Source organism: Cricetulus griseus, chromosome 4, assembly GCF_003668045.3.
Source record: "Cricetulus griseus strain 17A/GY chromosome 4, alternate assembly CriGri-PICRH-1.0, whole genome shotgun sequence".
Taxonomy (NCBI): domain Eukaryota; kingdom Metazoa; phylum Chordata; class Mammalia; order Rodentia; family Cricetidae; genus Cricetulus; species Cricetulus griseus.
This window is the reverse complement of record NC_048597.1, coordinates 166,315,299-166,337,933: the sequence shown is the minus strand read 5'-3', so window position 1 is coordinate 166,337,933 and position 22,635 is coordinate 166,315,299. Positions and strand designations below refer to the sequence as shown.

The window sequence follows — 22,635 nt, the reverse complement described above, 5'->3', positions numbered from 1 at the left end:
CCTCAGAGTCCTTGTCCCGTTTTCTTCTGCTCTTCCCCACTATTGTAGCTCTCCACCACAGTCACCCCTGACCTCTGCATTCATCCCATCCCCCAAATGAAAATTCCCCAAGAGAAAGTTCATTCCTTCTGTCAACCAAAGGGAGGTAGTCTGGCACTTAACACTTGAGTCTCAAGAAAAGAAAAAGCAGAGCCATTTGTCTCTTACACCAGCTCAGTTTTAATTGAAAGTGACAAATGTACAGGGGGGAAGGTTAAGCAACACCCTGCAGATTTGTAACAAGGAAGAGCTGAGTAGTTTTATCCCATCACAAGCGAAATAGTAGCCCTCCAGCAGTGATTAGAACCTCAGCACAGAGACAACACCCTGGAGTTGTGGTCCGTTTATAAATTGGGCTAGTTGGAAGAATCAGTTTTAAGTCTGTCCTGGCCAGTGGTCAAAGTGGGCATAGGTAGACTCTCTGTGCTTTGAGCAAATTATGATCCACTAGCCAGCAATGTTTTGGGGGAGCCTGGTCCCGCTAGCTGACTTCCCTGACCAGCCTTGGGTTTGATCTGCCCTTTGATCCTCCTAGGGGAGGTTCCTTGTTTGCATCAAACTCTGGTACCATAAAAACCAAATTAAGGGTGGATCTGACAGGTCAGCCCAGCAGCTTAAAAAACAGGGTGTTTAACTTCATTAGTAGAAAAGAAAGTAGTAGTAATGGCTAGAGGCTGAGGTAGCCTTTATTTAAAGTGCAGTCTACCTGCCAGGAATAAAGTAGTAACTAGTACCCATCCCAAGCAGCTGTCGTTGTCAGTGGTATTCATGCCAGCTAACTAGAACTTGGTTAGTTCAGTTCTTACCAAGCATCACAAGCAGGAAGCCCTTTGTAGTATGGCTGTGCAGTGAGCGGAACTGGCCTTTAGGAAGGAACTGTCTGGAGAATGTGAAAATACTGAGGGGTTCTGTGCCATTGCATACCCTTAAGTCATCTGGAGACACTAGGCGGCTGTGCTGGGGGCTAAACCACCAGCATTCTCCCTTGGGTGCTTCCGCAGTACACAGAGGTGGCCAGGGACATGGGAGGGTTTAGCCTTTTTTAGGGTAAGCACTTTGGTGGGACAACATTGCAAAGGTTGTCAACAGATAATCATTAAAACCACAAAGAACGAGGTGCGGGGTCACAGGCAAATGGCTTTATTGGCTTGTCATTTAAAATGGGTTTGTCATCACAGGGCTTGGAAAACTTCCAAGACAGATAGCTAGACAAAGCCCTTTCTAACCGCTCAAGGGGACAGAGCAGTAGGAGCTAGACTGGCCCTGCAGCTTTTGAGTGCACCCTACTCAGTGTGAGCAGGCATGCTGGGCCAAGTGCAAGCCATACATGTGCTTTTAGAATTCTAGAGTCTAGACTCAAATATTAGCAGACCTGAGCTTATACCCTCAGTGACTTTGCTAAAGAAGGAAGGGGAGAAAAACCACAGATTAGAGATGGGCCAGATACCCACCCTTCTTGGCCTTTGTTAGGGGCCAAGTGTGGCTACCTGGGCCTAATGTGGAACTGAACCATGGCGAAGCCACTAAGAAGCACAAAGGGTCAGTGTGGTACTAGCATCTCCAGAGTATGTCCTGAAAGTACAAATGAACAGATTCCATATGCAGACTAGACATGATTGAACTTAAAACATTTAAATATAAATCAAGCTGTAACTTAAGTTACAACCAGAAGAGAAACAAGAAAACCCCAAAGACAACTCAGCAATGGAGACTGCTGAACACACAGGACACCCCAAACACGAGGCTATTAAAGCGATGCCATTTTCATTGTGCCAAGTTTACATTCATCATGTACTAGTCCGACCAGGCCATGCTACATGGTGCCATCATGCTGTCTGGCATTGCACACCAGCACGGGGCCCATCGTCATCCTCTTCATACGCCTCCCTGTGTTGGCGCCAGTTCTGCTCGTTGGGATTGAACTCCTTCAGTTCCACCTGATCCATGTCATCCGTGATCCTCACCTTCTGCCTAGGGGGAAGCAGAGCCTCCAGCTGAGATAACTTCTCCTGAGAAAGCCAGTGTTTGTCAGGGAAAACAACCTGCAGAAGTAAGCACACAGGGACATGGGGTTTCTTGGCTTTCCAAAGTCAAGGCAGTTGCTGGTGTATCTCATAAGAATAAATGCTGCACTTACTAAAAACTGTATGATGAGCATCCCTTTCTCCAGGGGAGCTTTGTAAATGGGCATTCCCTCGTTGCGCACACATTTCAGGTCTCCATGCTTTATCACCTCACCTGCCACAGAGAAGGGTCCGTTATGAAAAAGGAAGACAAAGGAGCCTGGAGAGGGTAACCTCCTTCTAAGGAGAGCTAGGGTGGGCTCTAGTGGCCCTGCAGTGATGGGCAGAGGAGAAAGTGCTATCCCTGTTGGGCACTGAGCAGGGAATGGGACAGGACTATCTGGCCCACATCAGGAAGGCAGCAAGCACACTGGGACCTCTAACTTAATGTAGAATGGTTTAAAATCAGGACCCCTCACCTGGCCTCCAGTGGGGCCAGTACCTGCCTATCTGTCTCTTCAAGTGATTATGGATGTTCCTAACAGACATGGTGACCACTGCTCACAGATTCAGGCAGAGCCTAGAAAAGGATTCACGGAGTGTCCCAGCTTCCTACTCAATGAACAGCTTCCTGAGGAAGGGCCTCCCTGGAGGGTGTCAGGTGGCCCCTTTCCTGATCACAAAGCACTTGCTCTACTTCAAGCTGGTGAGCAGGGATATTTCCCATACCACATGCTCCGCCTTGTCTATATTGGCAAGATCTCTAAAGGCATCATGGGAGGTTAGAACCTGGGGCACTTAGACTACTCCCCTAAGACTAAAAATGTTATTGCCCATAGGCATGGAAGACATCACGGACAAAAAGGTGTCTGGAAAATGTGCCCTTCAGTCATGAAAGGCTGGGCTGTAGCTCAGTGGTTCAGAGGCTGTCTAGTATGTGCACAAGGTCCTATGTTCAGTCTGCAGTACCATAAAACAGAGATGAAAATTGACAAGAAAAAGGAATGTTCAGAGAAGATGGGGAAGGGATAAAGGAGGCTAAAGACTGACTTACTCAGCAGTAAGTTCCTCTCTAGGGGGAACATCACTCTACACAAAGTGGAATTTCTTTCACAGAAACTTCTGAAGTTCATCAGTAGTTTTAAAATACATAGTGTGCCAATGTACTCACTCTGTGCACACCACTGTAGGATGGCAGTGCCAATGCACTCTATATTAGGGGGTCACGACTCACCACTGTAGGATGGCAGTGCCAATGCACTCTATATTAGGGGGTCACGACTCACCACTGTAGGATGGCAGTGCCAATGCCCTCTATAATAGGGGGTCACACCTCATCACTGTAGGACGGTAGTGCCAATGCACTCTATATTAGGGGTCACGACTCATCACTGTAGGATGGCAGTGCCAATGCACTCTATATTAGGGGGTCATGACTCACCACTGTAGGATGGTAGTGCCAATGCACTCTATATTAGGGGGTCACGACTCATCACTGTAGGATGGCAGTGCCAATGCACTCTATATTAGGGGGTCATGACTCACCACTGTAGGATGGTAGTGCCAATGCACTCTATATTAGGGGGTCACAACTCATCACTGTAGGATGGCAGTGCCAATGCACTCTATATTAGGGGGTCATGACTCATCACTGTAGGATGGTAGTGCCAATGCACTCTATATGAGGGGGTCACGACTCATCACTGTAGGACGGTAAGTGACTGCTTAGCTGAATAGGCACAGGTTTCTGGGCTTCTGTGCTGTTAGTGGAGTTGTTTGGAAATACTCTTTCTGTGTGTTTCAACAGGTGACACTTAATGCTGTTCCCCAACCCAGCTCCCAAAGCTGTCTTGGAACCCTGAGACCAAGCCATACGGGAGAAAAGGGAAAAGCCCTAGCCATCTCTGCCAGAGACACCTCCCTGCTTTAATCAACCATGAGTCCTCAAGAGGTTCAACAGTGAAGGAAAGGGAGAAAAATGGAAGAGAAACCAATAAAAAGGGAGAAAAGGAAAGATTGAGACATGCACACATACACAATACCCAAGGAAATCCCCAGCAGGGTTTCTAGATGTCCTGCCCCTTCTTCCACCTAAGCAAGGAAATGGGTTTCTAAGGGTTTGTTTTCCCTCCCTTTAGGGCTCCTTCCCCCAAACCCCCACTTCTGTTCTTGACTCCCATGTTCCCCAGGCTGAGATCAGGAAAGGTACAGGGAATGCTCTCTGCAACAGGGCCCTGTCCCAGGGAACTCTGCCAGGATGACCTGAACTCATACTATCCACCCTAGGTCAAAAATGGGCTTTTCCAAAGAAGTCACACAAATGCTGCCAGCCCTGGCTCTCAAAATGGCTAGAGTCTGGGTTGTGACAATGTTTGCGGTCTGAGACACACTACCAGACCCAGTTCTGTTCATAACAAGTGCCCTAAGGCCTTGTGTGAATCACAGTCCTTCAACTTTATACTTCAAGTGACTGGAAGGACTGGGCACCTGGGAGGGCTGTGGAGTGACAGGAGGGAGTGGCACCTGGGAGGGCTGTGGAGTGCAGCCTATAGAAAGGCGTCCAACTTTAAACCTTCACACCGATCCCTGACTAAGTATATGTAAGTATACCCATATATGCAAGCACACCACAAATGGAAGAGCAAATGGGGTAAAGGTTAGTGGCAAATCTCATATTGGTGGATGGACCTTGTATGTTTTTATCTCTACAACTTTCTGTAAGCTTGAAAAAATGTTTGGTTCTTGTTTGTTTGTTTTTGTTTTATTTTCTATTTTTTATTTATATTAGGAACAAGCTTGTTTTACATGTCAATCCCATTTCTCTTGTTTTTGTTTTTTGAGACAGTCTCATTCTTTTTGGGGGGCAAGGTTCAAGGCAAGGTTTCTCTGTGGCTTTGGAGCCTGTCCTGGAACTAGCTCACAGAGTTCGAGACCAGCCCCCAGCCCCCAGGCCCCAGGCCCCATCATTAGCAAACCTGCCTCTGCCTCCAGAGAGCTGGGATTAAAGGCATGGGCCACCACCACCTGGCTGAGACAGTCTCATTCTTACAGCTTTCTGTAAGTTTGATCTTTGCTCAAGCTCCACATGCTGTACTTACAGGCCTGCACTAGCACACCTGGTTTATGTGATTCTGGGGACTAAACTTAGAGCTTCGTGAGTGCTAAGCAAGCACTCTACTACTAACTGAGCTACATCCCCAATACATATGCATGCACACCCAGTCTCCATTGAAACAGCATCTTGCCAGCACTCGGGAGGCAGATGCAGGTGGATCTCTGAGTTCAAGACCAGCCTGGTATACAGAGTGAGTTCTAGAACAGCCAGGACTGTGTAAAGAGAAACTCTGTCTAGGAAAGGAAAGGAAGAAAGGAAAGAAAAAAATGAAGGGAGGGAGGGAGGAAGGAAGGAAGGAAGGAAGGAAGGAAGGAAGGAAGGAAGGAAGGAAGGAAGGAAGGAAGAGCCCAGGCTGGCTTCAATCTTGCACTCTTTGGCTCTAGTATACTGAGTGCTGGGATTATGTGCATACTCCACCATGCACATAAACTTGAAACTCAGGCTTTTAAAAATCATAACTTATCAGTTTAGAAATTCTATCTCATTTCCTATCATCTCCAGCAAAGGAGGAGTCAGAGAGAGGTGACAGGCAAGACTGGAAAGAATAGAGTGGGGGCTGGGGGATGGGCAGAGGCAGGGGGCTCCTGGAGGCTGGCCACCGAGGCAAGTGCTCACCTGCCCCACAGGACTTCCATCTTCTCATCAGCTCTCAAGGCCTGTGCTGCAGGCTTATCAGCCATTATTGTATCCCCCAGCCCCCATCATTGGCAAACTTGCCTGTGGCGAGACCCCAGGCACTTAGATTGCTTAGCTTCTTCCATGCGATGCAGACATCTTGGCTGTGCACAACTCTGCCTTTGTCACTAGCCCAGCCCCAATTCTCAGTCCCTTCTATATACAGGTGCTCTAGAGCCTTCGCAGACCCATAACTTGTGTAAACATCAGCCTTCCTAAATGCTGAGAGCCTGGTGTTCATGCAAATGCTGGGAGTCTAAGCCTGGGGACCTGGAACCCCTTTTCAGCCCAGAGACAGCCCCATGGTGTGTGCAGTTAGTTCCTGTTGAAGCCTCTCAAGGTAGCTCACAGCTAATGTTCCCCCTGACCCCCAAGCGGCCAAAAAATGCTATTTGAAAACGTTTTCATGTAACAGCTCAGACATGTAACAGCTCAGAAACCACAGGAATAGACAAGAACCAGCTCTGACCCCACTTAATGGAAAAGGCCTGTTGTCAGTGGGTTCTGTTAACAAATGTGTACATTTTAAGCTTAATTGGGAGATTCTAGATACAATATCAGACCCAGCAGATTCTTACTTGAGGGTCCTCTTCCTGCTTTAGGAGAATATTAAAGAAATTCATAATATTCTCCAGTCACGTGAGGAAACTTAACAGCATGAGGCTGATGAGATGTGCATGGGGTAAAGAGACTGGCTGAACAAACCTGATAACCTGAGTGGGATCCCCAGAACTGAAGACAGAGGACAGAATCAACTCCCTAAAGTTGTCTGTCCTCTGCCCTACGCACATATATACAATACGGTATATGCTAAGAAATTAAATTTAGGGGCCAGAAAGATGGGTTAGCAGTTAAGAATAGGTACTGTTCTTAGAGTTCAGGACCAGAGTTCAGCTGCCATGTCAGGTGACTCACAACTGCCTGTAATTACAACTCCAGGAAGATCCTCTGGCCTCCACCGGTACATTTACACAAGCGCACACACCCACACAAGGACATATACACATATGCATAATTAAAAATAAAATATACCTTTAAAAGAGTAAGATGACTTCGTTATTTAAGAAGATTTAGAGAGTAGCAAGCTGTGATTGTGAAGCCAGGCCACTGGGCATGAACTGTTAGACCAACGTGAAGAAAGGGAGGGTGGGGCTTACCTGACTTGGATGTAATAATGAGGACTCGATCATCCAGCGTTTTTATTGTCTTCTTGAAGCCACAAAGAGCTTCAGAAAGCTGAATTTTCATTTTCATGATCAAATCATGGCCTCGTCTCTGAAAGACACTATGATCCTTCTGATCAAGCACAATTATGACATCACCAGGCTCCAGCTCAGGCTCCTGATCTCCTTCTCCATGAAACAGTATCTTTTGCCCATCCTTCATACCTATGGAACATCACCCTTCGGATTAGCCGCTTCTCACATCCAGAGCTCAGAGCTTCTGAAGGCACAGAGACCTTTGGGGTTCTTAACTCATTAGACCTCCCAACCTCCCTTGGGCATGGGGTTGGAGGAGTAGCTGGGATAATTGCCAAGCAAAGACTTAACTGCCACCACCAGCTGAGTCAAAGGTGAAGCTGGGAGAGGGCAAATTAGAGTCCACATCTGACCACACCACGCTCCTCAGCCCCAGGTGCTGGGGTGCTACACTAAGGCCACACACCTGGAGGTCACCACCCACTTCAGGCTCTGTGGCCTGAAGCTGAGAGAATGTTGGTGTACAGATACAAGGTGAAGGCGGGTTTAAGGTCTTCCAGCAGCAGATGGCTTGATTTTGGGCTCATCTGATGTATGATGTATTTGCTGGATCAGAAAGTCACAGAATCAGGAGTTTTGGGAAAACAGAAGTGGGCCTTAAGATGATGGCACCCAAGGAAAGAGCTACAGCTGATAAAATACATTTCATTATAGGTGCTGCTAACAATTGAACTTACATATTTTTAAAATGCTTTGACTTCTACATTTAAAAATAAGGACAGGTTACTTGGGAAAAAGTTTTTGCTTGTGTTTCAGACCAATATGGTTTGATGACGCAAGACTCCCTGAAGCAGTATCCCAGGTGATCCAACATCTAAAACTGCTGAGATGATACAGTCTTACAGACTACAAAAACAAGGACCTGGCCAGGTTTCTGTGTTTTATCATGATCCCCATGTTATGAACATTGCCCCCAACCAGCAGGAAGCACTTTGGAATGAGTGAAATTCCCAAATATTGTTTATAAATGTTTGTTTTCATTTTTTAAAAAAAGATGATGGCACCAGATAAAACAACAAGGAGAGGCACTGCGCTTGGGAGAGTCTGGAGCAGCAGAGGGTCCAAAAAAACCTTTAAAAGCTTGGGCAGCCCAAAAGCAATAAAAGCTTTTGGGATGAATGCTTCAAAAGATTCCTAAAGGATGTGTTGAGAAGGAAGGCGAGGGCAGCTGAACAATCCTGAAGTTAAGGCTTTCAGAGCATTGGGGAAATGTTGAAAAGTTTTTCTGTGCCCTCACTGGTTCTTCCTCAGGCCAGGAAAGGTCATAGGAGGATGACCTGGAAAGGGACTTCTGGCAGCCCTTGTCTTGCAAACATGAGCCACAGCTGCATCCCTGACACCTACCCTGTGTGCGCCATGATTGGTGGAGTGGGCCCTACAGTGCTAACTACGCAGCAGCCTCACCTTTCTCCACGTGTACCTCGATAATCTTCTTCTCCCGGACAACTTTGGCACCGCTGCAGTTCTCGCAACGGTCCTTGGGGTTGATGCGCTCGCCCTGGCCCTTGCACTCGATGCACACAGTCTGGATTTGCTGCACCATGCCCGGCCCAATCTGCTGGATATGGATCTGCATGCCCCGCCCCTTGCACATAGGGCACTTCTCCACGGACCCCTTCTTCCCACCAATGCCTGTGGAGTGGGGAGATGACCAGCAGGAGAGCCATGTTCCTTTCAGCAGGGAACCCCCTATTCCACTGGGCCCTGTGCTTACAATTCTAAAGTTAGGAAAGCAGTGTGGGGATGTGTAGGAGAGTAATCAAGCAAATCTTATCTAGATGTTAACATCTAGCTTCCAGGCGCTAACCCATGCCACAGGCACACAGCACCTGGGCCACAGGGAACTACAGGACACATGTTACAGGTGCAGGACACCTGGGGCTTCAGGGAACTACAGGAAACAAGCCTTGTCAGCGCAGAGTATCAGCTTGACTAGCTCTCTGTGGGACAACATTCATGTTAATTATATTCATATAAATAAGGCTTTACAGGGACACAGGCACATTCACTCATGCACTGTGATGGCAAGAGAAAGTCTAAGATGTTTGCTGTCTCACCCTTCACAGGAAAACCCTGCTAACTCCTACATTAGGAGAACTGTCCAGATTTTGAAACTTTTTAGAATAGATGCCAACATACTGAATAGATGTTCTACCCAGAAAAATATAGACATTCAAAGAGATGTGGCTCAGGGTTCCCTGTTTGCAAACCCTGCTTGATCCCCACATTTGAAAAGATAATTTTTTTCCCTCTGAGCTAGGAAACAAGTAGAAACAAGATATCTGAACTATGAAAGTCATTACAAAATGAGTTTTTACCTTCACATTTCTCACAAATTATATTTTTCTGGAGGGCCAGTTTCTTAGTGACTCCATTATATAAGTCTTCCAGCGTTACTGACAGCTGGTGTACAACATTCTTGCCTGCAGAGGGAGAAAGAGCCAGTTACTGGGCTAATCAGACCACTACCTTACACTACACCACACGACCCTTATGGAGTCCCTGTTGTAGAATATTAAAGATGTGTTATATTTGTTTATGCTGTGGAATATTTGTTTAATGATGCAAAGATGTGTTGCATTCTTTTATGTTGCATTTGTTTAACTCTGTGAAGCTGTGTTACTTTGCCTGCCTAAAACACCTGATTGGTCTAATAAAGAGCTGAATAGCCAATAGTGAGGCAGGAGAAAGGATAGGCGGGGCTGGCAGGCAGAGAGAATAAACAGGAGGAGAAATATGGGAAGAGAATATCAAGGATCTAGAAAAGAAGGGGCCAGCTACCTAGCAACACAGCCAGCCACGGAGTAAAAAGAAAAGACATACAGAAATAGAGAAAGGCAAAAGCCTAGACAAGATAATTTAAGTTAAGAAAAGCTAGCAAGAAACAAGCAAGCTAAGGTCAGGCATTCATAAATAATAATAAATCTCTGTGTGTATTTATTTGGGAGCTGGGTAGCAGGTCCCCAAAAGTCAAAGAGTAAAAAGCATTAAGTTTCCAATACTGAGAGCTGGGACTGAGAACCTCCTCCCCCAGAGAAGTAATGCTTCATCAAACCAACCCATCCTACAGGTCCCCTGCCAAGGAGGAGAACTACCACCTGTCCAGCCATGGGCTGATTATCCAATAATTCAGAGGTCAACAAAAAGACTGTCCACCTTTGTTTTCTGAGAGCACATCTGAGGACAGGGAGAAATGAAAGGCAGTTAAGCAACAAAACTAAGTCCCCCACAGGACACAAGCCCTTCCCCCTTAGAGATGAAGGTGTGACAAGTCTCCAGCCCCTTCATTGAAACTCTTGCAGGGGCACCAGGCCTTTAACTTTCCAAGCCCTTCTGAAGTATATGGCCAAGCAGGAGTGCTTTCCTCACCAGATCTTGTGCCTGAATTCAGGATGGGGGTAGGGAGCTAGCCCTCAGGGTGCAGTATGGCTGCACGGGTGCTATGCCTACTCCTGGGGACCAACACAGCAACACCTTTCCTGATGCCCAGGTATTCTAGGCATCACGAGGACAAGGTGTCCTGGTTTATTGTCTGCCAACTTTGAGAGATGGCTTAATTAAGGGCATGAAGCTTTTTATTTCAGGACAGCTAGAGAGCTGGGCAAGAGAATGGCTGGAGTTTTAATCATGTCTACACCATCAATTACAGAAGCAGACAGTACACCCAGAGGTGGGGCAGGATTATTCCCTCATAAACACTGTGATTGTCAGTACACTGTGTGCACAGAATCGATACCCATGCTTTTTAAAGCTCAAGGCCAAATATAATGTGAGAACAAACACATTTATCCAGGGTTCTCACTGACCAAAGTCATACTCCTTAAAGCTAATGAAGAGCATATTTCTCCTGATCTGTCTAGCAGTGTGGTAGGCTTGGCTGTCTATATGGTTTTAGGATCCAAAGCGGCTTATCAGCAGTGAGCTGGCAGGGAGGGGCTATCAGCCAGAGAAGACTGAGAATACCATAGCCAGGCAGCAGGCCTGCTGGCTGGAGGTGAGAAATAGAAACCTGAGCTAATGATGGAGCTCCACTGGCAGGGTTTTTACCTATGCAGGAAGCTCTGGGAGGCAGAAGCAAGAGGACCACAAGTTCAAGACCATCCTTCAGCTACAGAGAGAATCTGAGGGCAGCCTAGGACACATGAAACTCCAACTCAAAAACAGAATGTGGGAGGAGGATGAGGGTAAGAGGAACATGAACCTCAGGTAGAGGGGTGCTCATGGGGATAGAGACTGCTAACCCAAATGGATTGTGAAAAGGTCATTTAGTTTACAAATATTTTAAAACTGAGTCAACTGTGTCTATCAGAAAATCAGATGTGGGCTGGGGACAAGGCCACCCTGAACATGGCAGTATAATGACCACAATAATGAGAGAGCGTACAGGCTCTGGCCCAAATGGGGCCCAAGAGTCAGTGAGAAGGTAGAGAACGGGTAGAGAGGGGAGAGAAGAGGGGCACTCTTGATATAAGATTTTCTAAGCACTGAGGTATCAATTATGTCCCTTTGGACACTTTGGTGCCTGACCAACAACTGAGGATGAACCTGACCTTACACAGGGTATCACTATGCAGCTCAGACTGGCCTGGAACTCAGTAACAATACTCCTGCCCTGGCCTCCCAGATTCTAGTATGTTCCTCTATTCTATCTATAATCCCATCTGCTCCTTTTTAGATGGGGCATTGGAAAGGTGTCAGGTAATTAAGTGCATAGGGGCTTCCAGCAGCCTGCATACTAAAATTCAGAATGATTTAAAGATCCCCAAATGTAACACCCACACCCTTTTAAAGCATAATCCATCTTGATTCCTGCAACATGTACAATATAAAGTAGCTTACATTTTTTACAAATATTACAGGCTGGAAAGATAGCTCAGCTGGGAAGGGCATTTACTGCCAAGCCTGATGACCTGAGTTCAGAGGGAAAGAACCAACTCTTGCAAGTTGTCTTCTGTCCTACACACCCACTGGTGCTTGTGCACACCACACATGCATGAGTACAAACACACACACACACACACACACACACACACACACACACACACACATAAATGGCAAAAGAATAATTTAAAACCATTTACCTCTTCTCTCTCTAGCCATCCGTCCACCACCACCAAAGAACATGTCAAAGATATCCATGGGTGAAGAGAAGCTGGGGCTACCCGAGCCACCTTCTTTAATTGCCTGTTCTCCACCTTGATCATAGATGTCTCTTTTCTTTGGATCTGAAAGCACTTCATATGCCTGGGATATAAGTTTAAACTTTGAAAAAAGAGAGAAAGAGAGAGATTTAAAATGAGTCCCATAGAGGTTTAAGATATGTTCCTATAAGCAAGCCTACCTCCAGATGTAATCACAAAAGCTAGTCTCTCAGCTGCCAGTCTATACATTTGCTGTCTTTTCAATGTGGGACATAGGGGTCAGACGTCATAAAGACATTTGTTCCAAGAACAAGGCTAGAAATCAGGAGGCAGAAAAAGCTTGTCTCCACTCTGGCAGCATTAGCCGGAAGACATGGAGTCCCCCTGGAAAGAGGAGACTGGCAAGGCTTCATCCATAAACGGCTGTAGCCCTGGGCTCCAGGTGCTACCAGGGTTGCCAGCTACTGGAATCATTTTACCAGTTTACAAACATGAAATCCAACCACAGCCACCTGTGAGCACCTGCTGGCATACCAGATACTACGTGAGACCTGTGCTGCCCCTTGCGGTCCTGTCTGATGATCGAAGCATCTCCCCATCTCAGGTATGGGGAAATGCTCACCTGCCTCACCTGTCAATAAATACTGGTGGTGCTATTCTCCCATCTGCAACTCTTGAACTTGATGATAGGCACAATGCCCCATGTGTGGCATGCCTGCCAAAAATTTATCACCAGAATCCAATTGTAAGAAGAGAACTAGAAGCCAGGCAGTAGTGACACATGCCTTTAATCCCAGCACTAGGGAGGCAGAAGCAAGAGGATCTGAGTTTGAGGTCAGCCTGGCCTACAAAGCGAGTTCCAGGACAGCCAGGGCTACACAGAGAAACCCTGTCTTGAAAACTCAAAAAAGAAAAAAAGAATTAGAAAAACAAAATTGAGGGTGAGGCATCCTGCAAGTCTAAAAGACAGGACAACAAAACAAACTAAACACAGAGGCTTGCCCTGGAGTGTATTGTGCACAGGGAAAATGTTATAAAAGATGTTACTAGAACAAATGGGGAAATATTAAATATGTTTCCAATGTGAAAGTCATACATTTGCTAACTATTATGATCTCCTTTCTCCTAGGGAGAGCATGCTACATACAGTATTTAAGTTGCATATTACTCACAGAAGTGCTATCACATTGGACTACGACGTAACAATTGATTTGTAGTTGTGGGGGATATGTTCCCTGTCTCACTCTTAAGTATATGGACCTTTCTAAAATAAAACAGAACACTAAAACATGCAGTTCTGTCACTTGCTATATTCTGGCCTGGTTCATTCCAGTAACTATGTCACTCCTTCTTTGGTGAACCTCCCAAGCCACCGTCCTTGCTGTCATCTACAACCCAACTCTGCCTTCCTCTCCTCTCTGGCCTCTGATATTTTTGTTTTGTTTTTATATAAGGTCTCACTTTGTAGCACAGACTGGCCTAGAACTCACTATGTTGACTCCAGGTTGACTTCAAACTCACAACAATCTTCCTGGCCCCATCTTCCAAGTTCCTGATCTCAATTCTGCTCCAGTCTGCAGCCTCCTTGCTCGTTCTGAACACTGCAGCATGTGCCCCAGGGGGCCCTATGACAAGCACAGATCTTCAAGCCTCGGCTCAAGGCCCCTTTCCCAGGGAGCCCAACCCACACACGTTCCAGCTTTCAAACTGCAAGCCCACCTCCAGGTCTCTCAGCTCTTGCAAGGGCATTACTTTCTATCATGCTGCACCACCTATTTTTGTTTAGTTTAGTTTTGGTTCGGTTTTTTGAGACAGGTTTCTTTGTGTAACAGCTCTGATTACTCTGGAACTCTCTTTGTAGACCAGGTTGGCCTCTAATTTACAGAGATCTACCTGCCTATGCCTCCTGAGTGCCGGGATTAAAGGTATGTGCCACCACCACCTGGCCTTGCTTAATCATCTATTAATTCATGCTAGACACTGCAAAACAAGCCCCATTAAGACAGAGGTTCTGTCAGTTTGGAGTACCAAGGGTATCCCTGAGCCTACAGCTATGTCTGCCATGTGGATATTTGACAAATATTTACTAAATGAACAGCTCAATTCTGGAAGTTCAGATAGGAATAAATGAGGTTGGCTCTTGGTCCTCCTGAGGTTAATCTTTACTCCGAAAGACAGAAGTATACATAACTATCCTACATGCTCCACAGAACCTACAGGGAAAGTAAATGCTAGAGACACAGGTATTAAAATTGTTCCACAGTTTCCCCGACCAAGACCTAATAAGCAATAACAGCTAATAAACATCAATCAAAAAAGATTAAAAAGTTTAATTAAATATTTTAATTTATGGGTATGTATGTGTATATGCACGTGTACATGTAGGTATTCATGGAGGCCAGAAGAGGACATAAGGATCCCCGTGGTGCTGGAGTTCCAGAGTGTTGTGAGCCACCTGACATGGGTGGCTTTGGTACTCTGCAAGAGCAGTGCTCTTAACCTCTGAGCCATTTCTGCAGCCCCCAGGGGTCCTGGGGAAGATGACTGGGAGGGGACAAGTGCTTACCAAGCAAACCTCATGACCTGATTCAGATCCCCAGAACACACACAAAAGCTGATGTGCTGTACACATCTGTAATCCTCCAGTGTGATGGGGAGAGAGACAGAGGGGTTGCTCTAGGGTCAAGTAGTCTGTAGTACACTGCGCAGTAGCAGAAACAAAAATCTTGCTTCAAAAGCAAGGCAGAAGGCAAATACTGATTCCAGACATTGTCTCACCTCCACACAGGTGCCATAGCATGCATGAACCTACACTCTAACACACACAAAGCCATCAACATCACATACACAGCAGTCAGATCTTTTGACAAATTAATTCCTTTAATATTTTTTTTCAAGGAAGTGAGTATCACCCACTACCATTGCTTTCTTCAGCAAAACAAAAACATCCAAATACACCAACCTGAGACATAGTTTGGAAGGTCAGAAAGTCACTAGGCTACGCTGCCCCCAAGTGCTTCTGGGTCTCTTTGAAGGCAAGTATGCTCCAAGAGAAGGCCCACTAATACAGTCATCAAATACCTGAATGCCCCAAAGAGGCTTGGACCTAACAGATGGACTGAAGGAAGAACTTCCCTGTCACTTGGGGGATTCAACTGTAGGCCAGACCTGATGAGACAGGCGCTCTAAATGTTGGTAACAAGTCTTCCTATCTCTGTGGACCCCAGCACTCCAGGGTCTAATTCAGCTCCTGGAAGACCTCCTTCCTTCTCAGTTGGGATTAGGGTTTTATGATCTTTCCTACAGACCTTTCATGGAATTCAGCTGAGAAAAGGCTCTAAGAGCAACACAACTTATGATAAATTGTTAAGTGAATAGGAAAAAAAAGCCAGGTATAGTATCTCATTCCTATAATCCCTGCACTCAAAGAGGCTGAGGCAGGAGGGTTGCCATGAAGTCAGTCTGGACTACTAGATGGGACTGTAACAAAGCAAAAACAAAAACAAAAGAAAGGAAGGAAAAGTGGTGGGTGGGTAATTGGAGAGACACATGTCAGACCAAGTATGTTCTGGGTAGCTTTTCCTCTATATTCGGAAAATTCTTGGCTTTTCCTTTTTCTTCAAGACAGGGTTTAACAAATCCCAGTTTACCCATGAACTTACTATGTAGCCAAAAATAGCCTTGAACTCAGATCCACTTGCTTTTATCTCCCAAGTGCTAGGATTGCTAGCTTGTACCGTTACACCTGACTGATGCGGCACTGGGGACCAAACCAAGGGGCACTGTGCATGCTGGGAAAGCACTGTATCACCTGAGCTACAGCCCCAGCTCATACTCTGAAACTTTCTGCAGTGTTACATCTGCCAAGATTTTGATCTTGAAAACCTGTTACTCAAACTAAAATTTGCAATGAAACTGGCCAAAGGTTCAGGCACATCTCAATAAATTATCTATCATCACCTCTGAAAGGGACTATTTTTGCTGGCCTACCACCCTGTGTCTTGCAGAAAACCAACTGCAGCTAGAACAAGCACAGACTTCATGCTGGGCAGTGTGGCTAACAACAAACACAGGCTGCCCACTGCTTAGCAACACAGGACAACAGAATAGAAAACAAAGACTACACTGCCCGGCTTCCCAGCTGTCCCAGGACAAGGTGGGAAAGCAGGACTCAGCCTAGTTGTGAAGATGACATTGATAATACAAACAACTTACATGAAAAAAAAAAAAAGGACAAATTCTCGCCCATAGCATATAAAGTAGTCCAAACTACATACAAATCCTCACAAAAACCTGAAAAAGCCTGCATGGTGTGCCTAGCATGTCACAGGACAACAAAAGCTATCTGGTGAGCGAATGAATGAGCCTTCTGGGGATCTCTATAGCAGTTTCTACAAATTGCATCCCCGGCCTCCTCATCCCCTCTGATTTGCAATCCACATTTACTTCTAGTCCTTTTTGTGTCTTTCTGTCCCATTTCTGGAAAGCCTAGTACCTATCTATACGGCATAGCTAGACTCACCCACCCACAGGATTAGACACAAGGTCCATTACAGTAGGATAAGGGTGAGGGTTGGTCCATTAGTCTGTGGTCAGATGAAACCTCTGCCAGGATGTTAGTAAAGAGCTAAAGGAAATGGGTGACCCCTTCATGGAAAGTAGAGAGGGAAGTGTGTTTCCAACAGAGTACACACTGCCCCACTCCTTGCAAAACAAAAAACAAAAAACAAACAAACAAACAAAAAAACAAAACAAAAACGATGGACCTGCCACATCTCACCATGTAAAAGAATTGTTTGTGTAATACTAACTTGGGCACCTGGCTATTAAGTAAATATTAGTTTAAAACAAAGGGCAAGTAATCTGCCCAGGCAGGTGTGTAGGGGGTGAACGTTACACACTATGTGAAGAGGGCAAATGTAATTTGTTTTTAAAGCTTTGCCACATCAAATGCACTCTCCTCTCAAATGATAAGCAAACATCGGGAACTGCCTCTTGGTGACTGTGATGTGACCTGAGACCAGAGAGGAAGGGTTTTCCCTAAGCTGCCTTATGAACAGCAAGTCAGAAGCCTAGAAGCTCTCCTTAAAGGAGAGTGTCAGCATGGCTGGAGAGATGGCTCAGCAGTTAAGAGCTCTGGCTACTCTTGCAGAGGACCAGGGTACAATTCCCAGCACCAACACGGTGGCTAACAACCACCTATAACTCCAGTTCCAGAGGATCCAACACCTTCTGGCTCACAAAGGCACCAGGCAGGCCTGGTGTGTATGTGGTACCCAATGTGTATGTGGTACCCAAATACACATTCAGGCAAAACACCCACACACACAAAAATATCAAGAAAAAGAATGTCAACCACAGACAACCTTGAACTGAGGAAACACATCTGTGAATCACCAACACAATGCAGAAAGCCGGTGACTTTAAAAGCTACAGTAATCCACCTAAATATAGATCAGAAAACACAAATGGGTATAACAGTCTTACAGGGAAACACTTTAAACTTGTGACAGCCACATTCAGCACATGTGGCTAAATATAAACATTCTATCATTGCCTCCACCAGCTAACCTTCCTTAAGTAGCTTGCCTACTCCAGCTTGGAATTACAAACACAGACAGGTATTTTGATCCAAGTGTCATTTCCACAGGTCTACATGCCAGATAGGACGATCAGGGGCTCCAAAAGCTGTCCAGGTGCCATTGCTATCAGCTTCTACCACGGCACTGGCTCCCCAAACTCATCTGGGACATCCAAAGGGGGTTTTTGTTTGTTTGTTTTTTAAATGGCAAGAAGTGAAGGGAGAAATGGGATAGCTAGCCAGCTCTCTTTGCAAAGGCTGATTGCCTATTCAGGTGGGGCATGTCCTCTTTGGGAACAAAAGGAATATTTAATTTCTGTAAAAAGGATGAAAGGTTTAATTTAGGTCACTAATATGCAGAGCATTTCAACCTATCATCTGTAGGTACTTAATGGTCAACTGTGGGGCATTTGTCACAGGAAACCCAGAGTTCTCACTATAAACAGATGTGTCAGGTTACAGACTTCTGCATCCCTGTTTAATAACAACAAAAACAGTGACGATTCAGTATCCGAAAACTGTATCAGGCAGGAGGTGGCCTCAGAGATCAAATCTATTCAGTCCCTCTTAAAAGGGACACTGGTTTTGTCTGGGGTACAACTGAGATCACAGAAACTCATCCCTAGGGCTTATGCAACAAATGGAATATAAACACAAAAGTAGCTCGCTGCCAGGGGTGCCCACCAAGCACACAGCTTGTGTTCACCCGTGCCCGGGGTTTCTGGTCTGCCGGCGTCCTCTCCCATAGAATGCCAGCAGTAGCTCTGAGAGCTGGGCTCCCACAGGTCAGTGCCAGAGCCCCCCAAAGTCCTCACAGCCGGGAGGCAGGGGCTCCAAAAACACTTGTAGAGTGAATGGGGCTCGCACCCCGCACCCGTCGCGCCCGGGCTAGGGGTCCCCCACTGACCGCGCCCCACGGCCTCCCTCGGGCTGGGGCTGGCGCGGTGCCTGCAGACAGCCTCCGCGCCGATGTCAATAATTCACAGCCCGGGTCCTCCCGTGTCCCCGGCGCCCCGCGCAGCCCCGCACCTTCTCGCCCTCATCCGGGTTCTTGTCCGGGTGGTACTTGAGCGCCAGCTTCCTATAGGCCTTCTTGATCTCCTCCGGGGACGCGCTGGGCTTCACCCCCAGGATGTCATAGTACTGGGTCTCCTTCACCATCTTGTCTCTGCGGGGTGGGGCGGGCGAGGCTGGTCAGCGCGTCCCCGACGCCCCCGGAGCCCCCGGCCCGCGCCCCCGCCGCGGGCCTGAGCGTCACCGTCTCGGTCGCGGCCGCTCCCGGGGCTCCGTCCGGAGCGTGCGCCCGGGACCCACTTGCGCGTCCGGCACAGCCGCACTCGAGCCGCCGGCGCCTCCGCCGCGGGCTTTTATTCGGCGCCGGCGGAAGGTTCCGCTAGGAGGCGTGACGGCACAAAGGCCCAGAACCTTCGCGGAGGTTCCGGCGGCTCCCGGCTCGGTTCTCGGGCGAGCCGAGCGCGCGCGCGCTCACCCGGTGTCCTCGGGCGTCTGCTCCTCCGGCTGTCCGTCCGACTCCCCAGAGCTCCAGTTCTGATTGCCGCCGCGGGCCATGTTGGGGGTGGGGGGTTTGGGTTTCGGGGTGGAGGGTTCGGGCTTCGGGGTGGAGGGTTCGGGCTTCGGGGTGGAGGGTTCGGGCTTCGGGGTGGAGGGTTCGGGCTTCGGGGTGGAGGGTGCCCGCTGCCGATTGTCACGCCGCCCCGAGGCCTGACCCTTGCCTTTGCGTGGGTCTGGGGGGTTGGCCCGCTCTGGATTCCGCTGTCCTGCAGGAGGGCCTCGTGTGCGCGAACCCTGGAGCTTGGACTGGGAGGGCTGTGAGCGTACAGCCGGCCCCACCCGGCCTCTGCCCCGGGGTGTGGTCGCCTTCTGTTCGGTCACTGCAGGGGTGTGCTCTGGGGCCTGCCTCGGATTATTGCATTTTTGAGGGGGTTGGAGTGGATGGCTGCCCTCTGGGGTGGTGTGGAGATCCTGCGGTTGCTGGTTCCCCCTAGGCATCTTGAAGGCTGGGTGACCCTTAGCCTTTGCAGGTGTGAACAGTAGTCTTCTGGTGGCTGAGTTTGGATACTGCCTCTCTACTGCCCACAGCTGGAAACCTCATAAGTACCCGAGGGGTGAGGAGTGACGTCTCCCAGCTGTGAGCAGTGATGACGTCTGTCACATGTGAGCAGTGACATCCCCCAAGTCTCTCAAGAATGGGCAGTGATCCTTCTTTTTCTCAGGCGTGGGTATCCCCCCCCCCCACACACACACGCACATCAGTGCACAAAATGACTGAGGCAGAGCTACACTTAGTAAGTCCGGTATTACAGATCTAACGCCTGTCGAAGCAGACACGGCCAGGTGGCCCAATCTTCAACTTCTCTAGTCTGCTTTCAAAGAATGTCATGATCATGACTACTGAAATACGTGGGCGTGGAACAGCCGTTGCAGCGCTATCAGAATACTGCAGGCCCCTCTGGCCTAGGCCACCTAGGCTTCTGTTGGTGCAACACTTTACCCGGAAGAGGATGCCAGCCTGCCCAGCTTCCCCGGGATCCTCTGACCTGGGTTTTGACCTGGTGGCTGAAACTTCTTTCCTTCATGCAGGATACAAAGGGATACAAAGGACTTAATACCCGTGAGAAATTAAGCCAAGTTTCTAGCTTCTGTTCCCAGGATCACGATTTTTCTCTCTCTGGATCTTGCCCTGGATCTCTCGCTTTGGATAGATTCAGAACTGGAGGTCAGGAATTTGGGATCCCATTCCTGTATGTTCTCACCTACATGAACCTCTGACTCTGGGCTTATTTCTCCACTACTGAGAAATGTTCATTGTCAAGTGCCCACATTTCTCATAGGACATCTATCAGGATCAAACAGGATGATGGCTATAGCGTTAGCAAGAACCTGGCTTGCCCATAGGGACCAGTTGGAAACTTTATTCTTTTCCTGTTTTTTGTTATTGCTGTTGCTTTCAAGACAAGGTCTTGCAACATAGCCTAGATTGCCCTTAAACTCAGGATCCTCCAGCATCTGGCTCCCAAATGCTGGAATTACAGATATGAGGTATTATATTAGCTCATCTGAAAACTCTAGCCTACATCCCAAACATTGCAGAGCTTCCAGGTGGAGAGCAGGCACCCTGTCAGGTAGACCCAGTATTGGAGCTAGAGCTGAGAACATAGACAGCCTCACATACATGTCCAGATTCAGTTCTATGAACCAGTGGCAGCGGTAGGATGGGCCTGTGTGAAAGTTGGCTTACATGTGATCAGAATCTAGAAACAGCAGATAGCAGGGAGGCCAGGTTACGAATCCCAGCATTTTTTTTTTTTTTTTGAGACAAAGTCTTAGTTATAGCCCAGAATGGCCTCAAACTTGTGTTCGTAAGCTTCCAAATGAACTGTGTAACACACTGTATATAGTCTCAATATATGCTGATGACTTTTTTTCCCTGAGACTAAGTTTTTCACTGTATCCTTGATTATCCCAGAACTCATTTTGTAGACCAGGCTGGCCTTGAACTCAGAGATCCACCTGCCTTTGCCTCTCAAGTGCTATGTTTAAAGGCTTGGACTTTTTCTTTTAATCTAAGCTAAACACAGATAAAAATTTACTTTACCAACCACTAGACTTTCCTCTGAGCCTTTTCCAGTCTAGATCTGTAAAGGCTGTATTTCTAAAATGACCCAGCCACCCTTAAAACTCCTGCCTGACAAGGTCAAGGCTGCTAAAGAACTGACCATTGTAGCCCATGTCTTCCTTCCACTAGGGCTCTGGCTCCCAGTCTCCCTTAGAGGGCAGGATCCTGACTGATCATGGACAGCTCTATCTGCTTTCCACCAACCAACCCTTTAAAATGTCTTACTTCCCTGGCCCTGGAGAAGCCCTCGGTGTCCCTCTCCCTCTACCCTTTCTGTAAAAGTCCAGGGACTTCCATGCAGATAGAACACAAGATTCTTGCAAAATTTATTACTGACCAAAACCTACCCTTAAGACTTCTATGAACCTTTGCTTTGTTTATCTTGTTTTTGGTCTTTGTTTTTTGAGACAAGTTCTCATAGAGTCCAACCTAAACTGGCTGTGATGCCAAGGATGGCATTGAATACCCTCATCCTTCTGCCTCTACAAGGACTTTGATGATCTGAACTGTTCCCTAGATTTCTACCTATGAGGATTTGAGGCTATATGCAAACTTTTATCATGTTTATCTTCATGGTTGCTATCCTTTCTCCAAACCTTTATTGCAGATGGCATTGGTTTTCCAGACTCAGTGAACAATGTAGTTTCCTTAGAGATAAACATGATAGTACTGACTTGCAAGAATAAAGGGAGCCTGGTGGTACTTAAACTAGTGCAATTTGGGAAATGTGGGCCCAATTCCATCACCTTCTTTTCCAGATGGGCAAACTTTTAAATGACAGGTACAAGCAGAAGGTACATTATGGGTCTTGCTCCCCACTCCTGGTGCTGAGCTCTCTGATGACCAGGACAGGAGGAAAGTCACCATGGTAGTAGCTTTTGTCCAGGGAATCTGGCCCAAGTCCTCCCTAAGAGCCAAATCTGATAGGGAAAGGGACAAGAAGGATGTGTCTAATAAGGGGCAAAGATCAGACACTGAGAAGTTGCAAGTACCTTGAATAGAGGCAGGAAGGAGGGGAGCCATGCTTTACAAAGGCAGAGAGCCCAGAACTCTAAAGATGTCTTAGGGAGGTCATTGCTTTTCCTCTGATGGGCCCTGGGGAACAAGGGTTGCATTCTGGGTGGAGTAACAAAGAGCAGTGGCCATGAAACCTGGGGTGTGCCCCCTCATGGAGAGGGTTGAGCT

The 22,635-nt window shown here is 47.2% G+C and overlaps 1 protein-coding gene across 1 annotated transcript; it reads right to left on the bottom strand.

Annotated features, from left to right (window-relative positions):
* Positions 1-204: 204 nt before the first annotated feature.
* On the bottom strand, positions 205-19,139 carry Dnaja4 (DnaJ heat shock protein family (Hsp40) member A4). The gene is made up of 7 exons (XM_035443709.1): positions 18,843-19,139; positions 12,173-12,353; positions 9,410-9,514; positions 8,496-8,723; positions 6,990-7,220; positions 2,177-2,277; positions 205-2,081 (listed from the first exon to the last, which is right to left on the bottom strand). Exons 1-7 carry the CDS (start codon positions 18,972-18,974, stop codon positions 1,866-1,868), a joined length of 1,194 nt encoding a protein of 397 aa, XP_035299600.1. The 5' UTR covers positions 18,975-19,139; the 3' UTR covers positions 205-1,865.
* Positions 19,140-22,635: the final 3,496 nt, after the last annotated feature.